Source organism: Echinops telfairi, unplaced genomic scaffold (assembly GCF_000313985.2).
Source record: "Echinops telfairi isolate 266 unplaced genomic scaffold, ASM31398v2 ScPeMD7_7469;HRSCAF=8507_1, whole genome shotgun sequence".
NCBI classification, from domain to species: Eukaryota; Metazoa; Chordata; class Mammalia; order Afrosoricida; family Tenrecidae; genus Echinops; species Echinops telfairi.
In genome coordinates, this window is record NW_022111373.1 from 5,578,695 (window position 1) to 5,601,743 (window position 23,049).

The following is a 23,049-nucleotide window of genomic DNA, read 5'->3' on the forward strand; positions in this document are numbered from 1 at the left end:
CCGGCGGCGGCCGGGGGCCGGGTCCCTTCGTGCCCGCGGGGGCCTCTCGGACGGCTCTCGGGGCTGGGCGCCGCCGCCGCCGCCGGGTCACTGGAGGAAGGAACAGGACGACCCTAAGGCGCCTTCGCCGGGGCCTCAGTTTCCTCACCTGGATCGGTGGGGGTCGCTGACAACCCCAGAGGCGGTGACAGGGCGTGCTGTTTTCAGCTTTTCCATTTCATCGTGGGATTGAGTTTTCTTACTAGTATTACCTAACAGATTCCTGTACCCCACATCTCCGTTGAGTGGGAAGAGATAGTCCGTGGGAAGAGATGGTTACGATTTCCAAAGTGTTCAGGATTTTCCAACGAGAGAGGAAATAAAATCAAAAATAAAAAGGGCTAAAACGCTGACATCGTTGACTAAAAGAACCCAACTTTGTCAGAATTTAGTACTTTGGGTACCAATGTATATTTGGTACATTGAGCAGCTTAGGGTGAAGAAATTGTTTTAACTTGAAAATTTATACCCGGAATTGTTTGTTTTCATGTTCTTATATCAAGCTCAGTATTACTAAGTGCTTTGTTCTGAAGAACGCCTTACATTCGATGTTGACATATCAGCTAAGTAAGTCTCATTGAAGCAAATTAACTCAAAGAAGGAAAGGAAAGGAATATTTAATGACTATCATTGACTATGAGAGACTAGCTGTGCACCTAGTAATCAAATAACAAGGTCGTGTAGGCCATTTTACAAATGACAGATTTTCAATTATCAACTATTGGTGCTGATCTCTTAAAACAATGTCTATGTCTAATATAGTACCTTTTATTGGATTTGCCTTGTCACCAAAATATTTTGAACTTGAGATAGTAAACTGCTGTGTTCTGAGTTTTCAGAAAAGGATAATTTGCTCTTTGTTCTAGGCGTGTTAGAGAAGCATTGTTGGTAATTGAAATTAGCAGTTTAACTAAGCCCATTTTAACATTCCATTAGCCTTGTTCCTGCAGTGGTTACACTTTGGGCTTTATCTGTAAGGTCAACAGTTCGAAACCACTAGCTGCTCCTAGGGAGAAAGGTGGGGCTTTCTATTCTGGTAAAGAGTTACAGTGACACAGGGCCAGTTCTGCCCTGTCCTGTGGGGGCTCTATAAATCAGTATCAACTCCATGGCAGCGAGTTTGGTTTGGTTTTGGTTTTGCTTTACATTATTGTACTAGAGGATAAAATCAAGCAGGAGTTGAGACAGTAAGATTAGATTATCAGGTATGAAAATCTGTGCCACCTCATTTCAAGCTTACAAATCAGAATTATTGAGTAATGATTCATGATTTCTCCTCCCTTTTCATTAAGTGTTGGAGAGAGATGAGGCAGGCTCTTCCAGTAAAGATCTGTCCTCTGGGAAACCCCCGAGGAGCACTTCCACCCTGCCCTAGGGTCGGAATTGACTCGATGGTAGTGGGGAACTGGCAATTTCTTTAAGAGCACATGTACACTTGACTGAAATGCATGTACAGTAAATGATTTCTCTGCAAGCCATTACTAAGCAAATAATCTTAAAATCAGTGTTGAAAAGTTTCTTTTCTTTGTGTGTAGCAAAAGTATTTGAAGGATTGAATTTGTCATTGCCTAGGTGAGTTTTCATCTTTTGTCAGTATTGGCAAATTTAGATACACATTTTTATAAAGATCTTTTTTCCTTTTCTTCTTTAAAATAATACAACTGTTTATACTTGTTATGGCTTTAACCGTCTTTTTTTTTAATGATGATTGAGTGTCCTCACTTTTACTTAAAGGAAACCTGACCATATACTTTTTTATTGATTATATGACCTGAAAGACCTAATTCCAGTATTATCATTGTCATATGTTCAAACCTAAAATATTTTCTTGAGTTTTAACATTTGTATCATGTTTCAAAACTTTAAAGTCTACCCAAAAAATCTAATAATTTTAGAGAATATTTGTAAAGCAACATTGCCTGAAACATTCAGTATTACACTTATTCTTAGTATTACATAGGACCTTACTGAAATTGTTCAAAACAACCAAACATACTTTGGTCTTCATTATACTCCGAGTACTATCAGAATTTGGTGGTGGTGGTGATGGTGACATAATTCCTAAATTAGCTTACAGTATTTATCCTATATATTAGTTTTATAAAGCATAAATATGTTTTGATCATATGTCCCACACAATTTAGTAGAAACCGATAGGTGTTCTCGTCGAGTGAAATTTCTTTACCTGCATTTGAAGGATACTATCCTAGTACCTTTTCTGGTGATCAACAATGATGACTCATTTTTAAAGTAAAGTTGGGGCATCCTAAAAAACTTTCATGTAACAAGTTGTTAAATATTGAAGTTAATGTTCCAGTTGGCACTTAAAGTCTTTGTTTAAAGTCTATTTCAATTACATTTAGTTTGGTCTCAATGAGTTAAAATACCTTTGTTAGTGTAGTATTCAAAAGTGTTTCCATATACATTAGCATATCAAGTCCTTCTTCCTACCTTGCAGTCTAGTTTCTGTAAGTGGAAGAACACATGGCGCTAGAAAGGACTTCTCCTAGAGTGAAGTAACAGAATTTCAAAAAGGTATATTGTAAATCCAGATACTTCTTTACTCTGGGAACAATAGGAGGTATGGGGCTGTACCATGCTTTGTTTTCCAAAGTTCTTAGTAGATTGGTTCTTTTTAATGACAGTCTGATTTCATATTGCCTCTTTAGACTAGTTTATGTGTATTTTTCTTATGTATGTCCTCTAAAGTTCATACCTAAATGGTTCTGCTTTGTCTGTTGCTTGTATAATCCATTGAAAATCTTAAAAGTAAATTTGTTTTAAAATGTATTTTTCTTTAATTTTAAATGACACTTTTATTAAGAGATATAACATATATCACAATTACTTTTCATAGCATATAATTCCTTATTTTTAAAATGTTCAAAATGTGCCACCCTCACCACTATGCATTTTCAGAGCGTTTTTTCATCCCAGAAAGACACTCCATGACTAGTAGCATCACTCCCCAGTTTTTCCTCTCCCCACTCTCTGACAACTCCTAATCTGCCTTCTCTAAGAGTTTGCTTCTGTGGAGGTTTCATATAAATGGAATCATCAGTGTAAGCTGTTTAAATAGGGCAAGGCTTTAGGAAGGGCATTGTTAACTGAAATGGCATGTTCCAGTGCACCGATTTTTGTGTTATATGAGTAGATCATTTTTCTAATCTGTATAGGGACTTTTCCTGTTTGGTGTTCATGCAATAAATAAATCTGCTGACGTGTGTGTTTCCTTGTTTTCGACCTTTGCTCTTCACATGTCTTAATAGTGTGTTCATGGTGTTGTGTAACCTGTTCTCAGGGCTCAGATATCTGTTTGTCTAAGTAACTTTTATTCTTAGTTGGGCACTTTTACCTCTACATTAAAAAAAAAATTGTTTTTAAAGACTGCTAGTTTGTTTTAAGGCTCCTTGAAAAATGTAAATTTTTCTTAGTGTCTTGTAAAGTAAGGTTTCCCCTTATCGGCCAGTAGATTATTTCTGTTAGGACAGATGGTAATGATCCTTTTTCCTCCAGGCTCACCCATTCCATTAGTCCTCGTGATTATCACTTGCCAGTAGACACATCAGTGAGGACTTTGCCACTGGAGTGAGCACTTTGCTACATGATTCACAGTCTTGTTTTGTGTAGTAATGGCCCCTGCTCCTCTCAGTGTTCCCACTGCTTCTCTGGGTGGACAGGGTACCCTGAAGTCCAACTTCTATAGCTTTCATTTCCAGACTTTCGAGCTTGTGCTACCATGTAGGCTTGATCCTTTCTTGGATGCTTGAACCCCACAAGCTCTCAATTGCTAGCATCCTTCTGAACCACCTCCCATCTTTCTCACCCTTTTACTGCATCTTCAAGGTTTAAAACCTTTGTCCTCTCCCCCCAGGTCTTTTCTGCCACCTCTATACATTACCTTTACCCAGTCAGGTCAAATTACTTCATCCCTGTCTGCTCTACTCTCAGCTTGTCTCCTTTCTCCCTTTCAGCCCCGTGCTTGTTTTTCATGGCCAGCTGAGCCAGCCTTTGGCTCTTTTATAGCAACCTTTTGCTTTAAGGAAGATTTCTCTGTCTTCTTTCTTCACCATTTCAGTCAGTCGTGCCACCTCCACTACACTTTTCCTGGCCTCCTTTCTTTAAACCATAGAGGGAGGGTAGCAGTCTCTATCCATCCAGCCTCCCTTTGAGTCCCCGTTCCTCCATTTGGCTAATTCTCTCTCTTCCTCTAGTTAAGGAGCTTTGGTGGCATAGTGGTTATGCGCTGGGCTGCAAAGTGAGCAGTTTGAAACCATCAGAGAACGACAGGGCTTTCTACGCCTGTGAACAGTTACAGTCTCAGAAACCCCCAGGGGCAGTTCTACCCTGTATCCAATAGGGTCACTATAGGTCAGTGTTGACTCATGGCAGGGAGTTTGGTTTTATTTTCTTCCTCTAGTTAACTTCTCCCTTCCCACTCTCTCCTCCAGCCTATCAGCATACTCTAGCTTTATCTTTCCAGAAAGAAGGCAATCTCCCCTCCCTCAATTTCAAACTTTTTAAAAGAGTAATCTCTCCTCACTGTCTCCACCTAGCCCATTCATTTCTCAATCAGGACACACACACTCTGACAAACAGAGATACAGTCTCCCGGACTAGACTGATGCCTTCTGTCCGAGATGGTGTGTTGGTGAGGCAGTTCTGGAGGTAGTGGACAAGGTGGCTTACGTCAAATTCTGCGGTTAACATGGTAGTAGTGTAGGAATGTGGCAACCCGAACTTTCTTGGCTAGGTGGTTCCTGCGGGAAGCAAAGAAAGCCTGAGTTCACGTCGAGAAAACGTTTAGTGACCGGGTATTGATGGAAGTTTCTCACCGTACACTGCTGCTTTCTTCAGTTCTGCACAGTAAAGGTTATGATTCTCTTTGAAAATCATACGCGGAGGCTTCAAAACGTTTGTAGGAAAATGCCAATACATTTTAAGTCCATTGTTTCATGAAGTTTTTAAAGCCCCCATGTGTGTCATACCTTCAAATCTCCAGGGAAGATAAGCCACTTGTATGTATATTCTCACTGGCTTTAAGTTTCAATTTCTACACAACCTAAAATCTTAATAGAGGGTGGGTGGTATAATTTTCAGCTGAAAGAAAACAGGAACTTCCAAGGTGTTAGATTCTTCTGTGTGTGTGTGTGTGTGTGTGTGTGGAGCCACTGTTGTGGCTCTCATAATGACACATGAAACAATTTCTAATTTGCCAATCTCATCTGCCTCAGTCAGCATTCGACTGGCTGCCCAAACAAAAGTCTGCTTATGTTAGTTCAAGTGAGTGCAGGGAAGGTGAGAAGAGGCTATTTCTAGGATCCAGGGATCTCTTACAAACTGGAGACAGTGACATGATACGCTCCCTTCTTTTTCTGCCTCACGTTCAAGGCAGTGTGGTTACACCACATCCTCTAGGAATTGTGAGTGTGGGGACCCATGAGTCAATCTTGGCAGGTCACTAGAGTGAGAAAAAAGCAGTGTTGTGTGTGTGTCAGAGTTGGCTAAAGAGTGTCAAAGATAGCACAGCTCCTCAAGTTCCCACCACCACCCTTGGTCCAAGTTTAAGTTCTTTCGTTCACCTCTAGAAAATGAATTTCATTTATCTAAAAGTATATTTTTGTATGTGTGACCTTTCTTTTTCCAAGAAGTTTTTTCCCTCAGATTCCCTGCCCCCCATAATCAGGGAGAAATCAGCAGGTTTTCTGTATGATTTCTATTAATTTATCAAGGCACATGGCAAGTAAGTGGTGAACTTAACTATGCCTTGAGAGCTTAGTGACAATAGCAAGCTTTTGAAAAATAGTCCTCGAGCCATATGTACTGTATTTAATTTATTGTTGAACATAGATTATTTCCAAAATTTTACATATCTTTGTGCATACATCATTTCCTTTTTCAGGGTGGTTTCTAAGAGTGGAATTGTTGGGTCAAAAGGTATCAACAAATATTACCAAATTGATTTCAAAAAAGATTTATATCATTTTATCCTGCACTGACAGGGCCACTTACCTTTTTCGTTTTTGATGGGCAAAGAATAGTCACTGGTTAGAATTTAAGTAGCATTTTGCTTTTTATACATTTACGTAGATCAGGTTAGAGCAACCTGGATAAGGGTGTTTAAATCTTTGTAGTAAGATTGGTCTAGGATTATTTATTCAAAAAGTTGTTGTTCAATGTTGTTGGCTTTTAATGTGTACTGATATTTAATGTTGACTACTAAATGAAAAAAACTCTTCCTTTTGCAGACCCTGTAAGATTTGGATATGTCCTTCATCTTTGACTGGATTTACAGCGGTTTCAGCAGTGTGCTGCAGTTTTTAGGTAATGTTGGTCCTTTCTTCTCTATAGTTATCCCATTTTATTCTGTTATATAATAGTGCACTAAAGAAGGCTATGATGCTTGGAAAAGTAGAGGGCCAGCCAAAAGGAGGAAGCACCTCAATGAGATGGACTGACATAGTGGCTAGAATGCTGGACATAGCAGCGATTGTGAGGATGATGGAGGACCAGGCAGTGTTGCGTTCTGTTGTAAATATGGTTGCAGTGAGTCAGAAGTGACCCGAAGGCACCTACCAACAGTGGCATTTGTGTAGACTCTCTTCATATAGAACCCAGTAGATAAGAAAGTAGGCTTTAAAATTACAGAGATTTAAGTTCATTTACTCACTGCATCCCTTATAAGTTATATAACCTTGGGCAAATTATTTTTTTCTGCCATAGCCTGATTTCCGTATCTGTAAGATGATAATAATTCCTGCCTTTTACTCTACAGGATTATATAAGAAAACTGGTAAATTGGTATTTCTTGGATTGGACAATGCAGGAAAAACAACACTTCTACACATGCTAAAAGATGACAGACTTGGACAGCATGTTCCAACGTTACATCCCAGTAAGTATATTCCCCCATGTAGTGGTGCACCTTATCAAGTGGAACTAATTCATAAGCACTATCCAGAAGTCTTTTGGCAGATAAATTATGTATGATCTAGTGATTCGATCCATTTTTTAAATAGCATACTAACTGGTAGGTAACACCAGTCCTACGGACTATATTTAAATTTTGAAATAATACCCATACCTTTTTATCAGCTAATGCTACCCCTCTCCAGCTAGAGGAATTTTACTCCCCTCTCCAACTAGAGGAATTAAAGAGTTTATGTTTCAAGGATTGTAATACAGTCTAAAAATAGTCATCGTTACCTTGTTTATATAACCCGACGCTATATAAGGTTGTATAAATGTGTACTGTGTGAAAAGGTAGACTTAAAGTTCAGGTGACAAGATTGTTAGAGGTAGTAGCCTAATTTACAAATACCTGTGACCCTGCTATAACTAGTGAAAAGCTGATGAAACAAGTAGATCTAGAATTTTAAAGATGAGTTCATCTACAGATTAATTCTGAAATAATGAGTGTGACTTTAATGTTATTTGCTATTGAGTCAGGTCTCACCCTGACTGCCCCATTGGGAACTGCCCCATTGGGTTCTCTGGACTCTTCACCATCTTTAGGGGCCATAGTGCCATGGATTTTGAACCGCCACCTTTTGATTAGCAGCCACGTACTTAACCATTATGCTACTAAAGCTCCTTAGTGATGAGTATAAAATTATAATCTGGGTGAAAATACTAGTTATTTAGTTTATTAAATGTTCAAAGATCACAGAAGAGAATAAAACAACTTAAAAGTATCATTTTACCTATAAAACTATTAGTTTAAAAATGGAAGATTTCATAAAATTGATAAATCTTTTTTTATATTAGGAGAAGGGAGCTTGGTAAATAAGGGGCTTGGCAAATAAGATTCTGACACAAGAAAATACTGTTTAAGAAAAAATGGATCATGGTGAATGAAGTTGCCTGTATAAATTTGTCTGCAAATCGGCAGAATTGGAAGAGACCACAGAGTGGGCTTATAGTAGGTGGAAGTCCTTTTAAAAATCTTTTGATGTTGCTCTTTCATTTAATCAGCAATGTTTATGAGCACCTACTTTATATCAGACATTGCTTTAGGCACTGAAGTACAAGTCGCACAACCTTCCTCTAGCTCATACGCATTTTAACCTCTCTCATCTTTTCTGACTGCCGTCAAGTCAATTCCAACTCATAACGACCCTATCGGTCAGGGTAGAGCTGCCCCTGTGTATTTTCAAGACTGTAACTTTTTACGGAAGTAGAAAGCGTCATCTTCCACAGAGTAGCAGGTGGTTTTGAATTGCTGACCTTACAGTAATCAATCCATTGCATAATCTACTACACTACCAGACAACCTTCATTTCAACTTATATTTATTTCCATCTAAAGGATATGTGAAAATGCAGGCATTGCTATTAGAGTTATCTGATACAGTAACGATGTGCTATCTAGCATCATGATAAAAATCACAAACAGCAGAAGATAATATAAATAAATAGGATCTCATGTAAACTAGAGACTTTTGTTCATGAAAAGACTTCATTAAAAAAGGAAAAGACAAACTACCAACTGGGAGAATAGCTTGACAAACCATATATCCAATAAGAAGCCAAAATATATATAAAACAATAAAATGAGAACAAAAAGAAAAGTACTATAACTCAATTATAAAATGAATAAAGGACTTGAGTGGACATTTCACCAAGGAGGACATCAAATAGCCACTAGTCACATGAAAAGATGCTCAGCATCATTAGCCATCAGAGAGGTACAAATCAAAACCCAATGAGATACCATTTCATTCCCACTAGAATGGCTAAGATCAAGAAGTACATGTTGTCAAGGAGCTGAGGAAATTGGAAGACTTCTCTATTGCTTGTGTGAATGCAAAGTGTTATAACCATTGGAGAGAATGGTGTAGTGGTTCCTAAAAAATAAATCCTAACAGTATTACCATAAGACCTAGCAATTCTACTCCTAGGTACATATGGAGAAGAGTTGAATGGAAAGGCCCCCAAAGAAACTTGTACACCAGTGTTTGTTGCAGTGCTAGAGTACTAGTCCAAATAGCCAAAAGGCGAAAATAACCAAAATGCCCATCAACAGATGAATGGATAAACAAAACTTGATACATGGGTACAATGGCATACCACTCAGCCAGTGGGAGAAATTAAGTCTTGACATTATGCCGAGTGAAATACATCAATTGAAGAGGACAAATATCATTTACCTCACATTAAAAAAAGAAGAAGAAGAAAATCCGAAGACTGAATTTTATGAGTGGCTATCAGTGACAGGAGGAAGTGGGGGCGGGGAAGAAGGTTAAAAATGATGGGATAGGAGAAGCACTAGCAGTCACTGACGCTGAGCCATGATGTTTCCTATCGAGGGCCTCGCTCGCGCCAAAGATGACCCAGAGGAAATGAAACTGAAGATGTGCAAGGACGTGATCGCCTCCATACTGAACTTCCTTAACTAGGTGGCCCTGCTACGAGTCACTGCATTTGTCCTAAAGAAATTGGATGGCATATGAATGTGGCATCGCATGAGAATGTATGATATGAGAACCTGGTTCCAGTCTCCTCCCCTCTACAAGTGAATAGACCCAGAAAGATACTCCAGACCCTTTGAATGGACTTAAACATTCTGCTTGATAAGAACGAGTTTTTTTCTGGTGACTGAAACGTTACCACACATTGGGAAATGTGAAAACATTTCTTGTGGTCATATTGCATCTTTTGGCTTCTGATATTCGGCCTCTGGGAATGTTGATATAATTGTAAATAATGTCAAACTTCATTTCCCAGCAAGTATTAAAAACAAGTGTCTGAAATAGTTCTCTCACCTGTCATTTTTGTGGACCTCTTCTTTCTGCCCAGAATGTGGTTGTGAAGAGTCCATTAAAATTAGTTCCGTTTTGTGGAAGTCAGCACAGAACCACAATGATATTTGAGCACAGAGCCATTAGTCTATATTTTTAATATGGATCAGTGTGGGGGGAAAAAGTTGGGACAAATCAATTGCTGTCAATAAGTTGTACTCCCGTAAAAAGTTGAGTTGGCAGAAGTTATTAGAGAAAACAACAAAAAGGTAGCTGTTAAGGCTGGTTCCATGCCACAAAATACCTCATGGGACTTTGCTTAGAGGTTTAGGATTATAGTTTCATGATTATACGTCCCAATTAATTGGTCAGTGTTTTCTTTTCAACCTTCTGTTTGTTGCATAGTGCCCCCGGTCTTCAAAGCTTACAGTTGGCCATCCAAGGTACAACAATTGAGTTCTGTTCACTTTGAGTAATAGAGGAAGGAGGAGGAGGATATGGAATGCGTAGCGATCTATCTTCATGAACAATGGCCTCTTTTGCTATGAGATCACAACCAGATGGTGCCCAGTTACCCTTACTGGATTAAGGATTTCATAGAAGAATTCTGATCAAAGGGAGGGAAATACAGATCTGAATTTCAAATTTTCAGAGACTAGCTATTTTAAAAGAAGCCCTGGTGGGATAGTGGTTTATGTGTAGGGTTGCTAACTCCAAGTCAGTAGTTTGAAATCACCAGCCGCTCCACTGGGGAAGGATGCAGTTTTCTACTCCTGTAATGATCTAAAGATTCAGAAACCCACAGGGGCAGTTCTAACCTGCCCTAGAGGGTCACCATGAGTTAGAATCAACTCAGTGGCAGTGGTTTGGTTTTGGTAGAATATTTGGAGCCATGGAGGATAGATGAACTTCTAAAATTATTGTCCTGCAATCATCTTTAAACCTTACATTAAAAGTATCCCCTGAAGTCGTCTTGAAACTAAGCAATAGTTTAGCTTAACTAGTAGAAAAAGATCTGCCTTGAGCACAATGTTTCTTTTAAAACATCGGCTCAAATTGACAATAGCAAATTGAAAGCTTAGATTACCAGTCATAAGAAGCAGTGAGACTGAGGGAGGAACCACTAGAAAAGTAAGCCCCTCCCTGGGGGACAGACGACAGAAAAGTGGGTTAAGGGAGACATTGGACAGTGTAAGACACGACAAAATCATAATAATTTATAAATTATAAAGGGTTCATGAGGGAGGAGGAAAATGAGCTGATACCAAGGGCTCAAGTAGAGGAGATGTTTGGAGAATGATGAGGACAACAAATGTACAAACGTGCTTGACACAATGGATGGGTGTATGGATTGTGATAAGAGTTGTACGAGCCCCCAGTAAAATGGTTAAAAGAAGAAAAGGAAGGTAAGAATGGACGAACAATGCAGTCAGTGTCACTAAATGGTACATGTAGAGTCTGTTGGTGTATGTTTGTTGCAGATACACTCACTAACAAAAACAAAATAAAATTTAGGTATGTGGGAGAGAAATGTGAAAAGATAACTAGGGCCTAGTACAGGGTTTCCCAAAGTGGGTGATACCACTCCCTGGGAGGGGCTGGAGGAGGAAAGACAGGTGAGCCTGAGTCATAGCAATAGAAACTGTACAAAATAAAGCACAGAGAACAGTGATTGGACAAACATCTCGAACAGAGCAAGGGCCTCACAAATCTGTAATCGGAGGTCCAGAATAAAAGGGAAGACAAAAAAATCATCAAGAAAATAATGGCCATGTATGTATGGATTGTGATAAAAGTTGTATGAGCCCCTAATAAAATGATTTAAAAAATTTTTTTTAAATAATGGCCAAATTATAATTGTGTTTATCATTAATGCTACCTGTGAGATATGCCAGTCACGAGGAATAAATGAATGTTGCCCAGGTAAGAGGAATTATGTGACAAATTATTAGATTGCAATAGTCATTTGAATTCACAGCAAGTAATTGCAAAGAACAACATTATCCGCAGGAGGGGCAAAGAAAGGAAAGTAAGTACCGTATATACTCAAGTATAAGCTGACCTGAATATCAGCCTAGGCACCTAATTTTACCACAAATACTGCATAAAAAATGTGTTGAAAGCTGACACCAAGGACTCAACTGGAAAGCAGGTGTTGTGAGAATGATGAAGTCAACTTATGTACTAATGTGCTGGACACAAATGATGTATGGATTGTGATGAGTTGTATGAGCCCATAATAAAATGATTTTTAAAAAATAAATTAAAAATGTGTTGAAAGCCTCGGTTTATACATGAGTGTATACGGTAAATGTTGGATTTGTGGTGGGTAGTGAAAACCAGAATTGAATATTATTATATATATTATATTAATATGAATTCAAGTAGATTACTTACAACAAAGCATTCTTTCATCAGTTCCTAAAAAATAACCAGGTTTACAATTATGTAAATCACATATTAAATAGTAATATGGTCCATGAATGGATTTGGTATTTTTATGTTATTAAAGTACTTTCTATTGTTACTTAGCTTCAGAAGAACTGACCATTGCTGGCATGACTTTTACAACTTTTGATCTGGGTGGACATGTTCAAGGTAAGATTCTATTGCTCCTATAGTCACTTTGTTCTATTTTAACTTAAAATGTACCTTTTGGGTACAGTCCTTGAAATCTCATTCTGCTTAAACGAGGCCTAGGTAGACTTCAGTTTTTTAGGAGCTTCTTAGGGGCTCCTTAGGAATTATTGCCCCAGACAAATGCTTTAAGAGCAAAGGCTGATTTTCACAATACCTTCTCTGGTCAGTTGATTTAGTTATTGATTGCTTTTAGTGCTAAAGCATATGAGTCAAAGTTATCCTCCATTCTCTCCAATCAGCCTCTCACTGTTATATTCATAATTCTGAAGATGTTATTGTACCATATTTTTTTAACTTTAGTAGACAGGTATTGGTGTATGAGAAAATAATATACTGTAAGAGAGAGATAGGAATTAAGGAAACTGGGAAGGCCATTGGGAGGCTTGATAAACTGCTGAATGCAAAAACAATGATATATAAACCTCCACCTAGTTCACAATAAAAGGTTTTCAGAAATACTCTGAAGATAAGATTACTCAGCATTAAAAAAATTACGATGTTGAGAAACGATGTACAAATGCGCTTTACACAATTGATGTGTGTATGGATTGGGATAACAGTTGTATGAGCCCCTAATAAAATGTTAAAAAAGAGAAGAAAAAAAAAAATTATGGGCTAAGATGAAAAAAAAAAAAAAATTTACCATGGGGCTCAAATAGAAAGTAAATGTTAGAGGAGGGGAGGAAGGGGGAACTGATCACGATGATCGACACATAGCCCCAGCCCCCACCCCTGGGGTGGTGGGGAGGGACAAACAACAGAAACCGTGGGGGAAGGGAGACAGTGGTCAGTGTAAGATATGAAAATAATAATTTATAATTAATAAAGGGACCACGAGGGTGGGGGGGGGGAGAGGAGCTGATACCAAAGGCTCAATAGAAAATAAATGTCTAGAAAATAATGATGGCAACATGTGTACAAATGTGCTTGATACAATTGATGTATGGATTGATACAAGAGCTGTAAGAGTCCTCGATAAAATGTTTTTAAAAAAATCAAAAAACAACAACAAAAAAAGTAAATGTTTAGAAAATGGTGATGGGAACATATATACAAATATGCTTGATACAGTTGATGTATGGAATATTATAAGAGCTGTAAGGTGGGGGAACAAAGGGGGAACATCGCAATGATCGGTGTACACCCCTACCCCAGGGGGACAAACAACAGAAATGTGGGTGAAGGGAAATAATGGACGGTGTAAAATATGAAAAAATATTGCTTTTTAATTTTTCCAGGTTTCTTGGGTTGGGGGGTTAAGGGGGGGGGGGAAAAAGAGGAGCTGATACCAAGGACTCGAGTAGAAAGAAAATGCTTTGGAAATGATGGTGGCAACATTTGTACAAACGTGCTTGATACAATTGATGTGTGGATTGTTATAAGAGCTGTAAGAGCCCCCAATAAAAGGATTTTGATAAATAAACAAACAAAACACCATTTTCAAAACCAAACTTCAATGGCTCACTCATTGCCTGCAAAATAAAGACCAAATTTGCTTGGCATTTAAGGTCTCTATGCACTGGCTCCAGCTTACTGTTGTAGTCTTCACTTCCCTACCCCTCCTATTCTTTTGTACAACCAAACCAAACCTTGGTGTTCTCCCACCTCTGCTTTTGCGGATCTCACCCCTGTGTGCACGTGAGTACTTCCATAAGAGCCCAGTGTAAGTGCTGCCACCTCCCCGGGGAAGACACTCCTAAGCAGTGCTCTCAACTGGATTTCCTGGAATGCAGCACACTTGTGGACATGTGTAGAACAATTTTGAAAGACTCCTTTACACAGCTTTCTAGGACTACAACCCTCCTTATCTTTAAGTCCCACTCATCTTCTTTATCTCCCAAAGCACTTGGCAGTGTAAGGGACAACGAATGAGTATTGCAGAGTTGTTGAGCATTCTAAAAACCTGATAGGATCCGTAGTTGTTGAAAAGATTATAAATGGTTGTGGCTAGTGAAAGCCGATGCATTTGATCCATAAGAATTGTTTGAATACACATACACACACATAGTGATTAAAAATAATTGGAACCTAATGGAATTTGTCTTAGACTTTATCACTAGAATTATACTGTATTACTATATTTCAAGGTGTGTCATAAAACTCAAGTCACAGGAAAAAGTTATCTTTTCCTGGGGTATCCTCTAAATGGTTTTACCTTTAAGAAAGCGTGCCATGGGAAAAATCCCCTAGTGTTTCATACACTTAGTTAGTTATTAATATTGGAGCTTGTTTTCTGTTTTGAGAACAGTTTGCTTTTGTTAAACATAACAAGCATGTACCTAATAATAGTTTCCTTTGGCCACTGACTCCAAATTTGTCACTGACTAAAAAAACGAATAAACTAGAAATGTGAAAAACAAAACACTGAACACTTCTCTCCCACACACACACATGCAGAGAGCCTTAGCTCTTCATATCTTAAGTTCCCACGGTGCACCTGGCAGTGCTTCCTGAAAGGTGGGTCCCAGCCTTGAAAACCCTGTGGAGCAGTTGTGCTCAGTACATACGCTCACCGTGAGCCAGAGGGGCTCGAAGGCAACAAACAATAACAGCTCTTAGCTTGTGTGGTAGCCGCCCGCCCGTGAGCTTACTGTACATGAGTGTCCAAAGGTAGCAATTTTAATTTTACTTCTTATATAGGAAAATCAGGGAAGACATTCCCCATCTCTACCTTTGCCTGCTTCATTCTGTCCACTAGTGGGGAAGGCATATTCTCATGGCATGCTTATCCGTAGTTCATTTGTATTTCTAAAAATATTTTTATTGACATATACTTCACATATCATACAATTTAATTGTTCAGTCATATTAAGAAGAATTGTGCAATCACCACAATCAATGAAAGAAAGCCTGATATGTTTTCCTTCTGATCTTCTGGAAAGATTCTGGTACCTTTGGGTAAAAGATTAACTTGAGTATATAGTAATGTAGAGCAGTTAAGGGATACTGTGCTTGTTATCTTGTTGGGCTGTTCCATCAAACACATGTTAGGTTTGACCAGCCAAGAAAATCTAACTCCTGATTGTTTTTGTTAGCTCGAAGAGTGTGGAAAAACTACCTTCCTGCTATCAATGGCATTGTATTTCTGGTGGATTGTGCAGACCATGAAAGACTGTTAGAATCAAAAGAAGAACTTGATGTAAGTCAAAAAACTAAAAGTAAACTTAGTTCAGTCACCCTGCTAAGCCTGAGGAAATAGGTTGGAGATGTAGGTGTCAGAGCGGAGCTTTTTCTGCAGACTATGATGTAACTCAATGTGGTGAGTCTACTTAATTCGTTTAAGTAGTGATTACTTAGACTCTTAAGGGAGTCACTTGGAATCATTGTAACTATTGAGGAAGTGCTAAACAGACTTCCTTCTTGAACTTTTAAGGAGCTCACCCTGTGCAGGTTGTGCCCTTGTACAGATTGCCTGTACATTCCTGGAGTGGGTTGGTGTGAGTCCCTAGTCATCCACGGGTGTAAGTTTTTTCACCATTGGCAAGAACCTGTACGACACACCATTTTTGTCACCACTCCCGGGAGTGAGCAGCTTGTCCAGGCCAGGTGCATCCTAAAAGGTCTCCAGAGCAGCACACAAGGCAGCACTAGAGCTGGGCCACTGTGAAAATGAGTCTGTCATTTGACGGCAGCTCGACCTGAGCATTCCCCTGCTAGGAGCAGGCCAACATGTTTGTGTGGGATCGGCCAGGTGGGTTCTGTGGCCAGGGAATTCCTGAGTTCCTAATTGTGTCAGGCACTGTGCATCTGTTACCTTGCTTAGTCATCAGGTCAGCCGTGTAAGGTAGGTGCCCCCTTCTCAGTTCTCTTTGAAGTGCAGTGAGGGCAGCCCCTCCGAAGTCGCAGAACCTGAAGTCTGCCTGCTGCCCAGGCACTGGCCCTGCTCACTGTACCTCCCGCTTCACTGAGTGACCGTTTACAGAAGCAGCCTTGGGAAGACAGAAGCAATGGATTTATGGATCCATATCCCTCCCAACTGTGGGGAGCTTCGCCACACAAAATTGGCAAAGTTGCCATGACATGGTCAAGAATTGTGTCCTCGACTATGTTGGTGTCTTGTCAGAATCAGCCTTTCAGAGATTTCATACTAATTTTTTATGTTTTCTTTTTCAGTCACTAATGACAGATGAAACCATTGCTAATGTGCCTATCTTGATCCTTGGAAATAAGATCGACAGACCTGAAGCTATCAGTGAAGAGAGGTTACGAGAGATGTTTGGTTTATATGGTCAGACAACAGGAAAGGTAAAAAAAAAAATTGACAAGGATTAATTTTTTCACTGTATAGTACAGCTTTTGGAATTATCTGCACATTCATATCTTTATCTTTTTCCTGCTTGATTCTATTCACTAATGGGAAAGGCATATTGTCGCTGTATACTTGTCAATAGTTCATTTGTATTTTTAAAAAACAGTTTTATTAGCATATACTTCACAAATCATATAATTTAATCATTAAATCATATTAAGAATTGTGTAGCCATCACCACAATCAATATCAGGACATTTGCTTTTCGTTCTCATTGTTATTAGCTCCCCATCCCTTCTCCCCACCCCCACCCACCATCCTCCCCTGCCATGCCTCTAGGTAATATTTATTTATTTAAATCATATTGGGGCTCATACAACTCTTATCACAATCCGTACATACATCAATTGTGTAAAGCACATTTGTACTTTTGTTGCCCTCATCATTCTCAAAATATTTGCTCTCCACTTACGCCCCTGGCATCAGGTGCTCATTTTTTCCCCTCCCTCATGAACCCTTGATAATTTATAAATTATTATTTTGTCATATCTTACACTGTCCCATGTCTCCCTTCACCCACTTTTCTTTTGTCCCCCAGGGAGGAGGTTATATGTAGATCCCTGTAATTGGTTCTCCCTTTCTACCCCCCTCCCCCCTCCCAGTATTGCTACTCTCACCACTGATCCTGAAGGGATCATATGTCCTGGATTTCCTGTTTCCAGTTCTTATCTGTACCAGTGTACATCCTCTTGTCTAGCCAGATTTGTAAGATAGAATTGGGATCATGATAGTGGGTGGGGAGGAAGCATTTAGGAACTAGAGGAAAGTTGTATGTTTCATTATTGCTACACTGCACCCTGACTGACACATCTCCTCCCCGTGACCCTTCCATAAGGGGATGTCCAGTTGCCTAGGGGATGTCCAGTTGCCTACTGATGGACTTTGGGTCTCCACTCCACATTCTCCCTCATTCACAATGATGGTTTTTTTGTTCTTTGATGCCTGATAACAGATTCCTTCAGCACCTCGTGATCACACAGGCTGGTGTGCTTCTTCCATGTGGGCTTTGTTGCTTCTCAGCTAGGTGGCTGCTTGTTTACCATCAAGTCTTTAAAAGCCCCTTGGTAATATTTAATCCGGGTACTGTCTCTATAGATTTACCTATCCTGCATTATATACACAGAAAATCATAGGAAACACAAAAGGAAGCAACCAAGCAAAAAAAAACCCCAATGACATTGACTAGACAAAGCATCGAAACCCCTCAATCTAAAAGAAAGCAGAAAATATCAAAAACTGGAACAACTTTAAAATGGGTCAAAGGGAGATCACATGATTAGGTATTACATTTTAACTTACATATGCCATAATCGGCTTTGCAATACTTTGTTTTTAAAAATATTTTCTTTATATATTTTAGTGCTATGCTAGCACAGAAAGGATCACAACACATCTTTATTGTAAGTTAGACCCCTAATTATTTTTTTTAAACTGCTCCTCTTGACAGAAGAAAAAGATACTTGCTAATGGGAGTGTTACCGAAAAGCGCCAATGGAAAGCAATTTGTTTTATGAGGCGACTGAAAAAGATTCATGGAAAAATTCTGTTATCTTTAAAAAATATTTTCCACACTGCCATCAAGTTGATTCCAACTAATAGCAACCTCTTAGGTCAGCCGTACTGCTTTCTAGGGCTTCTGAGACTCCATTTTGTTGTTGTTACAAGTATGTTCTTAAATTAGTATGGTTCCAACTACATAAGCCCATCATCTTTTTGTTTCTTAAAGAAAGACTGTCAAGAAGCAGAAGAAAAGCTGGCATTTGTACCATTGTGTGTTTTGTGTAGTGTCTTTGTTTCTTCACTTCGATCACCGTGTGCAGTCTCGTCAGCATGATAGCAAAGTACTCCAGGCTTAGTTATGCCGAGGATAGTGTTGATGGGGAACTCAAGCTTTCAAAGTTTTATTTATGCAAAGTGTCCAGAATTAGCTATCAGATCATTGAGTAAACATGCCAAAAGTTGTGTGAACTCTGCAGTTCAGTACTGAGGTCCTGAGTGTATTATGGACGATAAGACATAAAGATGGACATAGGAGGATTTTGTGGGGTTTGAACTATGCATTTTATAACTCGGGCACATTATTTTTGCTTTTTTAATTTTAACTTGGAAAACTTTAACTTGATTATAATACCTCATCCTGAGAGATATGGAATAAGTTTCAGTGTTTTAAGAATTTATTTTGTTGTTGAGAATATGCACAGCAAAACATAAACCAATTTAAGTTTCAACATACACCATTTAGTGACATTGATAAATTTCGAATACTTTTTTATGACCATTCTCACCCTCTCTTTCCAAGTTGTTCCTTCTCCCTTAACTTAAATCCACTGCCCCCTAAGGTTCTCACCTAGTCTTAAAAGAGCTTATTGTTCAAGCGTAAATCTCAGCTCTGCAAAGCGTACTAGTTAAACTAAATTATTATTCGGTTTTAAGATTTCAGGGTATATTTTGGTTTAAGGTCTATAAATAGTTTCATTCCATCAGAGATTTATTCAACCTTCATGCCTCCATGAAGTGTGATTCCATGAGAAGATGAAATTCTCTTCTGCATTTCCCCCCCTTTTGATCAGGATTCTTCTAAGGAATCGTTTAGCAAAATGCTCAGTGTTTAAACCTTTACAATAAAATGTTGTTTGTTTATTTTTTTTAAGTTCTGTGTTGCTAGCCGGGCACCATTCAGTTCTGGACTCATGGCAAAGGAGGACTTGTTCATGGAAGCAGGTAGCACACATGCCATGTCCTCCTTTTATACCTGGCTCTCCTCCTCAGGTTGCTCCAAGCAAATAGACGTTGTTGTGCCCTGGAGACAGGCTCTTGAAAACTTTTAAGACCCCAGCCCCAGCACTATTTGTGTTCACTTGTGCATTTTTAAAGGGATGCGCTGTGAAGTGACTTTCAGTATTGAAAACTCCCAGCTAAGTAGTGGAAGAATCCCGTTAAAAATTTATTTGCTTTACATAAACATTTTCCTTTGATTTACATATATCTCATCTTTTGAGTTGCTGTTGTCAGTTTGCCTTCAAAGTTCTTAAAAGAGCACACGATTCAGGCCAAACATTCTTTGTTTAAATTTTTTTTTTTTTTTGCAAACATTCTTTACCTACTAACCTGAACTGTTGCCTGATTTAAAGACGACTTGGGATATTTTTATTTTAAGGTTTAAAGTTGGGAAATCATGTCAGGGGTTCATCTTTAGTATACGTGGCTCCAGAAAGTTTAGATTCCTTCAGAATATGAAATTCGGTTCTGTATTTTTCACCTTTTGATCAGGAATCTGTAGGATCTCTGACCAAAACATGTGGTGTAAATCAGATTGTTTTTCATTCTCATCATCTCACAAACGGTCTCCTCTTTCTCACTGAGTGGCTCTCCCTTAGGGCACTAAGGGAGACTGACAGAGGAGGCTTCTTGGACACCACAGCTGCCTCGTAGTTGTCCTTTGTTCTGGATGTCTAGCCTGCAGTTCTGGGGGTGGAGCTCTTGTCTTGTAAAAGGGTCTCCCAGCCTAATGTCTGCCTTTTCTTCTAGGGCAGTGTATCTCTGAAAGAACTGAATGCCAGACCCTTGGAAGTCTTCATGTGCAGTGTGCTCAAAAGACAAGGCTATGGAGAAGGCTTCCGCTGGATGGCACAGTACATCGATTAATACCCACCCACAGGGGTTCCAGGTCTCTCCACTCGGGCCTACTCAGAGATTTGATCACCCAGCATATATAACTTGAATTAAATAGACTTTTGTTGGTTATAATACAGATGTTTTTTAGATTATTAATATTTTATCAATTTGAGTGAAAATTGAAAACTGATTGAAATCAGTTTGAATATCACAATGTTAGCTTTCTAATTCCATGAAAATAATCAGTTTCTACCGTTTATAATCCGACATGTGTCTCCAGCTGCACCATTTGTAAAAGAGGCACTTTCTAACACCATGAAAGTACAACTGTAAACCATATTGAAAAGCTCATATCATGTTAAATTTTTTATGTATTTTTTTTGAATGCATTTAAAAATTTAAATTATATGTCCATCTATCTTAAGTATACAGTTAATAATAATAATTAACTTATCGATGGTTGCATGATGCCTTACAATTTCAATCATTTTTCTTATGCAAATGTCATGCAATAAAACAAACTCTAATGTTTGGCAAACGTTTCATTTTAATGTGTCTTATCTAGCTGGTGGACTCTGAACATTGGAGTCTTCTTCTATCAAAGTGCTCGTGAGAAAGAAGATTGCTTCTGAGCATGTAGAACAACGTTTAAGCCTTTAGTGGCCCTTGCATTGACCAGGAGCACTGTTGTGGTTGGTTGCAACTGCTGCCCCATTATCGCAGAATCATGTGTGCTTTCATCAGTAAGGCTGCTGTTCCATGCTGATGGGGTCCATGTCCTTGTTCTTTTGAGAAATGAAATGCCCCTGGTGCCGCACAATGTTGATTCTTGGTTTGGTAGGCCCTCATGGTGTACTGGTTCACACACTGGGCTGCTAACTACAATGTTATCTATTCAAACCTACCAGGGGGAAAAGATGAGGCTGTCTGCTCCCCTAGAGATTTCAGCCTCAGAAACCTAAAGGGGCAGTTCTACTGTGTCCTTCAGCCTCACTGTGAGTTAGAATCTACCGCGTGGCAGTGAGTTAAGAGTTTTTATAGTTTCGTCTCAGTGGTCTAATTCAGCAATGCTTCACTTGCCCTGGTACCTGGTTTGGAAATCTATGTATCGTCACCAAAAGTCATTTGGTAGGCACCATCGTAAGTGGCACTCCCCAGGACAAGCAGCAAGCCAGAACTTTGAGTGCAGTGTCATTGTGGAGGCCGCCCTGTTCTGAGAGACACAGACAAATACAGCCTGCTCAGTTGTCACCGAGGTGTGGGGGTAGTTCTTGGTAGGAAGAAAATGAATGCTTGTTCTTTGTTTTCGTCTTCTTTAGTTGCTATCACCTAGTTCTTACTTTGTGGCAAAAAGGCTTTTTATTTTAGATGTAATGCTGCCTCACCGATAGTCCAGGGAACCAAAGTTTTAGTTATTCTGAAGTATTACAATTCTCTGAGGGTGTGAACTCCCCCTGAATTCTTTCTTCCATGTCTGAGACCCCACAATGAGTAAGATAAGATGAAAGGTAAGTGCCATACACATGTTTTGAAAGTCTCCAACTAGTGATTGCTCTCTTGGTTATAATCCAAATATTTTATATTGTGTTTAGCCAATCCTGTGAATAACTTTTAATAGCAAAAGTCATGTTTTCTGTGGGTTTTCTCCCAGTCAGAGCATTTGTGGCGTTGTCATTGGCAGTATAGCCCCCGAGTCAGACAAAGACCAAGGACTGTGACTAGAAGGAATGGTTTCATCCCAGGAGCTACACTGACGGGCCTTTCTTCAGAACATTTGGTTTCAGCGACATTGCCTTTTCCCCCCCTCTACCTGCCTAGAACGAAGTCACACCAAGGGAAAAGTAGGAACTGGAATATCCGCCCCTCGGTTAAGCCTAAATGACGGCCTCCAAAGTCTGACTAACTGAAACGCCGCCTCATGGGGATGGCGTCTGTCTCCAGGGCCTCGAGGGAACTGGCTCTTGAGGCAGGCCCTTGGTCGAGGAGAAATATTTCCTGCTACAAATGATCTTACTCCAGCGTTCTCATTCTAGCCTGACCGGGGCAGGGGTGGTGGTGGTGGTGGTGGTGGTGCAGAGGCGCATACTACAGTCACAGCACGACTGTGGGTGTTTTCCCAAATGATACGAGAGTCTTATGGCCTGGACTTCTAGAAATGAAATGGTACAACCCTCTTTCCTCACAGCTTTAGTGGGGTGGGTCTGCTGCGCTTGTCAGCTACTGGGCCTTCAGCCCTCGAGTGCTGAGAATCCCTTCACGGCACATACACTGGGTCACTACCCTTCAGGAAAAGCACAGTAAAAAACAATAGCAGCACACTGAAAAACAGACACACTGTGTGCGCGCGCTTATAGACTACTTCCTGGGTAAATGTTAAGTGTTAGGACACTAACACTATGTTTTGTTTGAAAACATTTACATGTAAGTTAAGATTGGATTCCATTAGTTGGGCAGTGTTCAAAGAGTGTTTATTGCAGTTTTAAAAGTGTTAATTCCCAAATCTAACCACAAAGTCTCAGCTCACTTTGGGGTGCTCTTTTTTGTTTTGCTTTGTAAGGACATTCTTATTCCACAGGTATTTCATATGAGTGCCATTAGTTAAACTTTTAGGTCATAACTGGTTATATTCATTGATTCCAGTTTCTATCTCAGTAAATATTTAGAATGGACATTTTATAACTACATATTTCCTAAATGATGGGGGTGG

At 39.4% G+C, this 23,049-nt stretch overlaps 1 protein-coding gene and 1 pseudogene across 1 annotated transcript; both read left to right on the forward strand.

Annotated features, from left to right (window-relative positions):
* Positions 1-584: 584 nt before the first annotated feature.
* Positions 585-20,880, forward strand: SAR1B (secretion associated Ras related GTPase 1B). Its single transcript, XM_004696618.2, has 7 exons — positions 585-606; positions 6,288-6,363; positions 6,815-6,934; positions 12,311-12,376; positions 15,454-15,557; positions 16,532-16,663; positions 20,256-20,880. Exons 2-7 carry the CDS (start codon positions 6,306-6,308, stop codon positions 20,370-20,372), a joined length of 597 nt encoding a protein of 198 aa, XP_004696675.1. The 5' UTR covers positions 585-606; positions 6,288-6,305; the 3' UTR covers positions 20,373-20,880.
* LOC115873734 lies at positions 9,302-9,706 on the forward strand (annotated as a pseudogene).
* Positions 20,881-23,049: the final 2,169 nt, after the last annotated feature.

Excerpts from the sequence above, each read along its gene's own strand:
- SAR1B (XM_004696618.2), top strand. The coding sequence starts at position 6,306 with ATGTCCTTCATCTTTGACTGGATTTACAGCGGTTTCAGCAGTGTGCTG. Across the intron at positions 6,364-6,814 it reads CAGTGTGCTGCAGTTTTTAG|GATTATATAAGAAAACTGGT; the intron begins GTAATGTTGGTC and ends TTTACTCTACAG. Across the intron at positions 6,935-12,310 it reads TGTTCCAACGTTACATCCCA|CTTCAGAAGAACTGACCATT; the intron begins GTAAGTATATTC and ends ATTGTTACTTAG.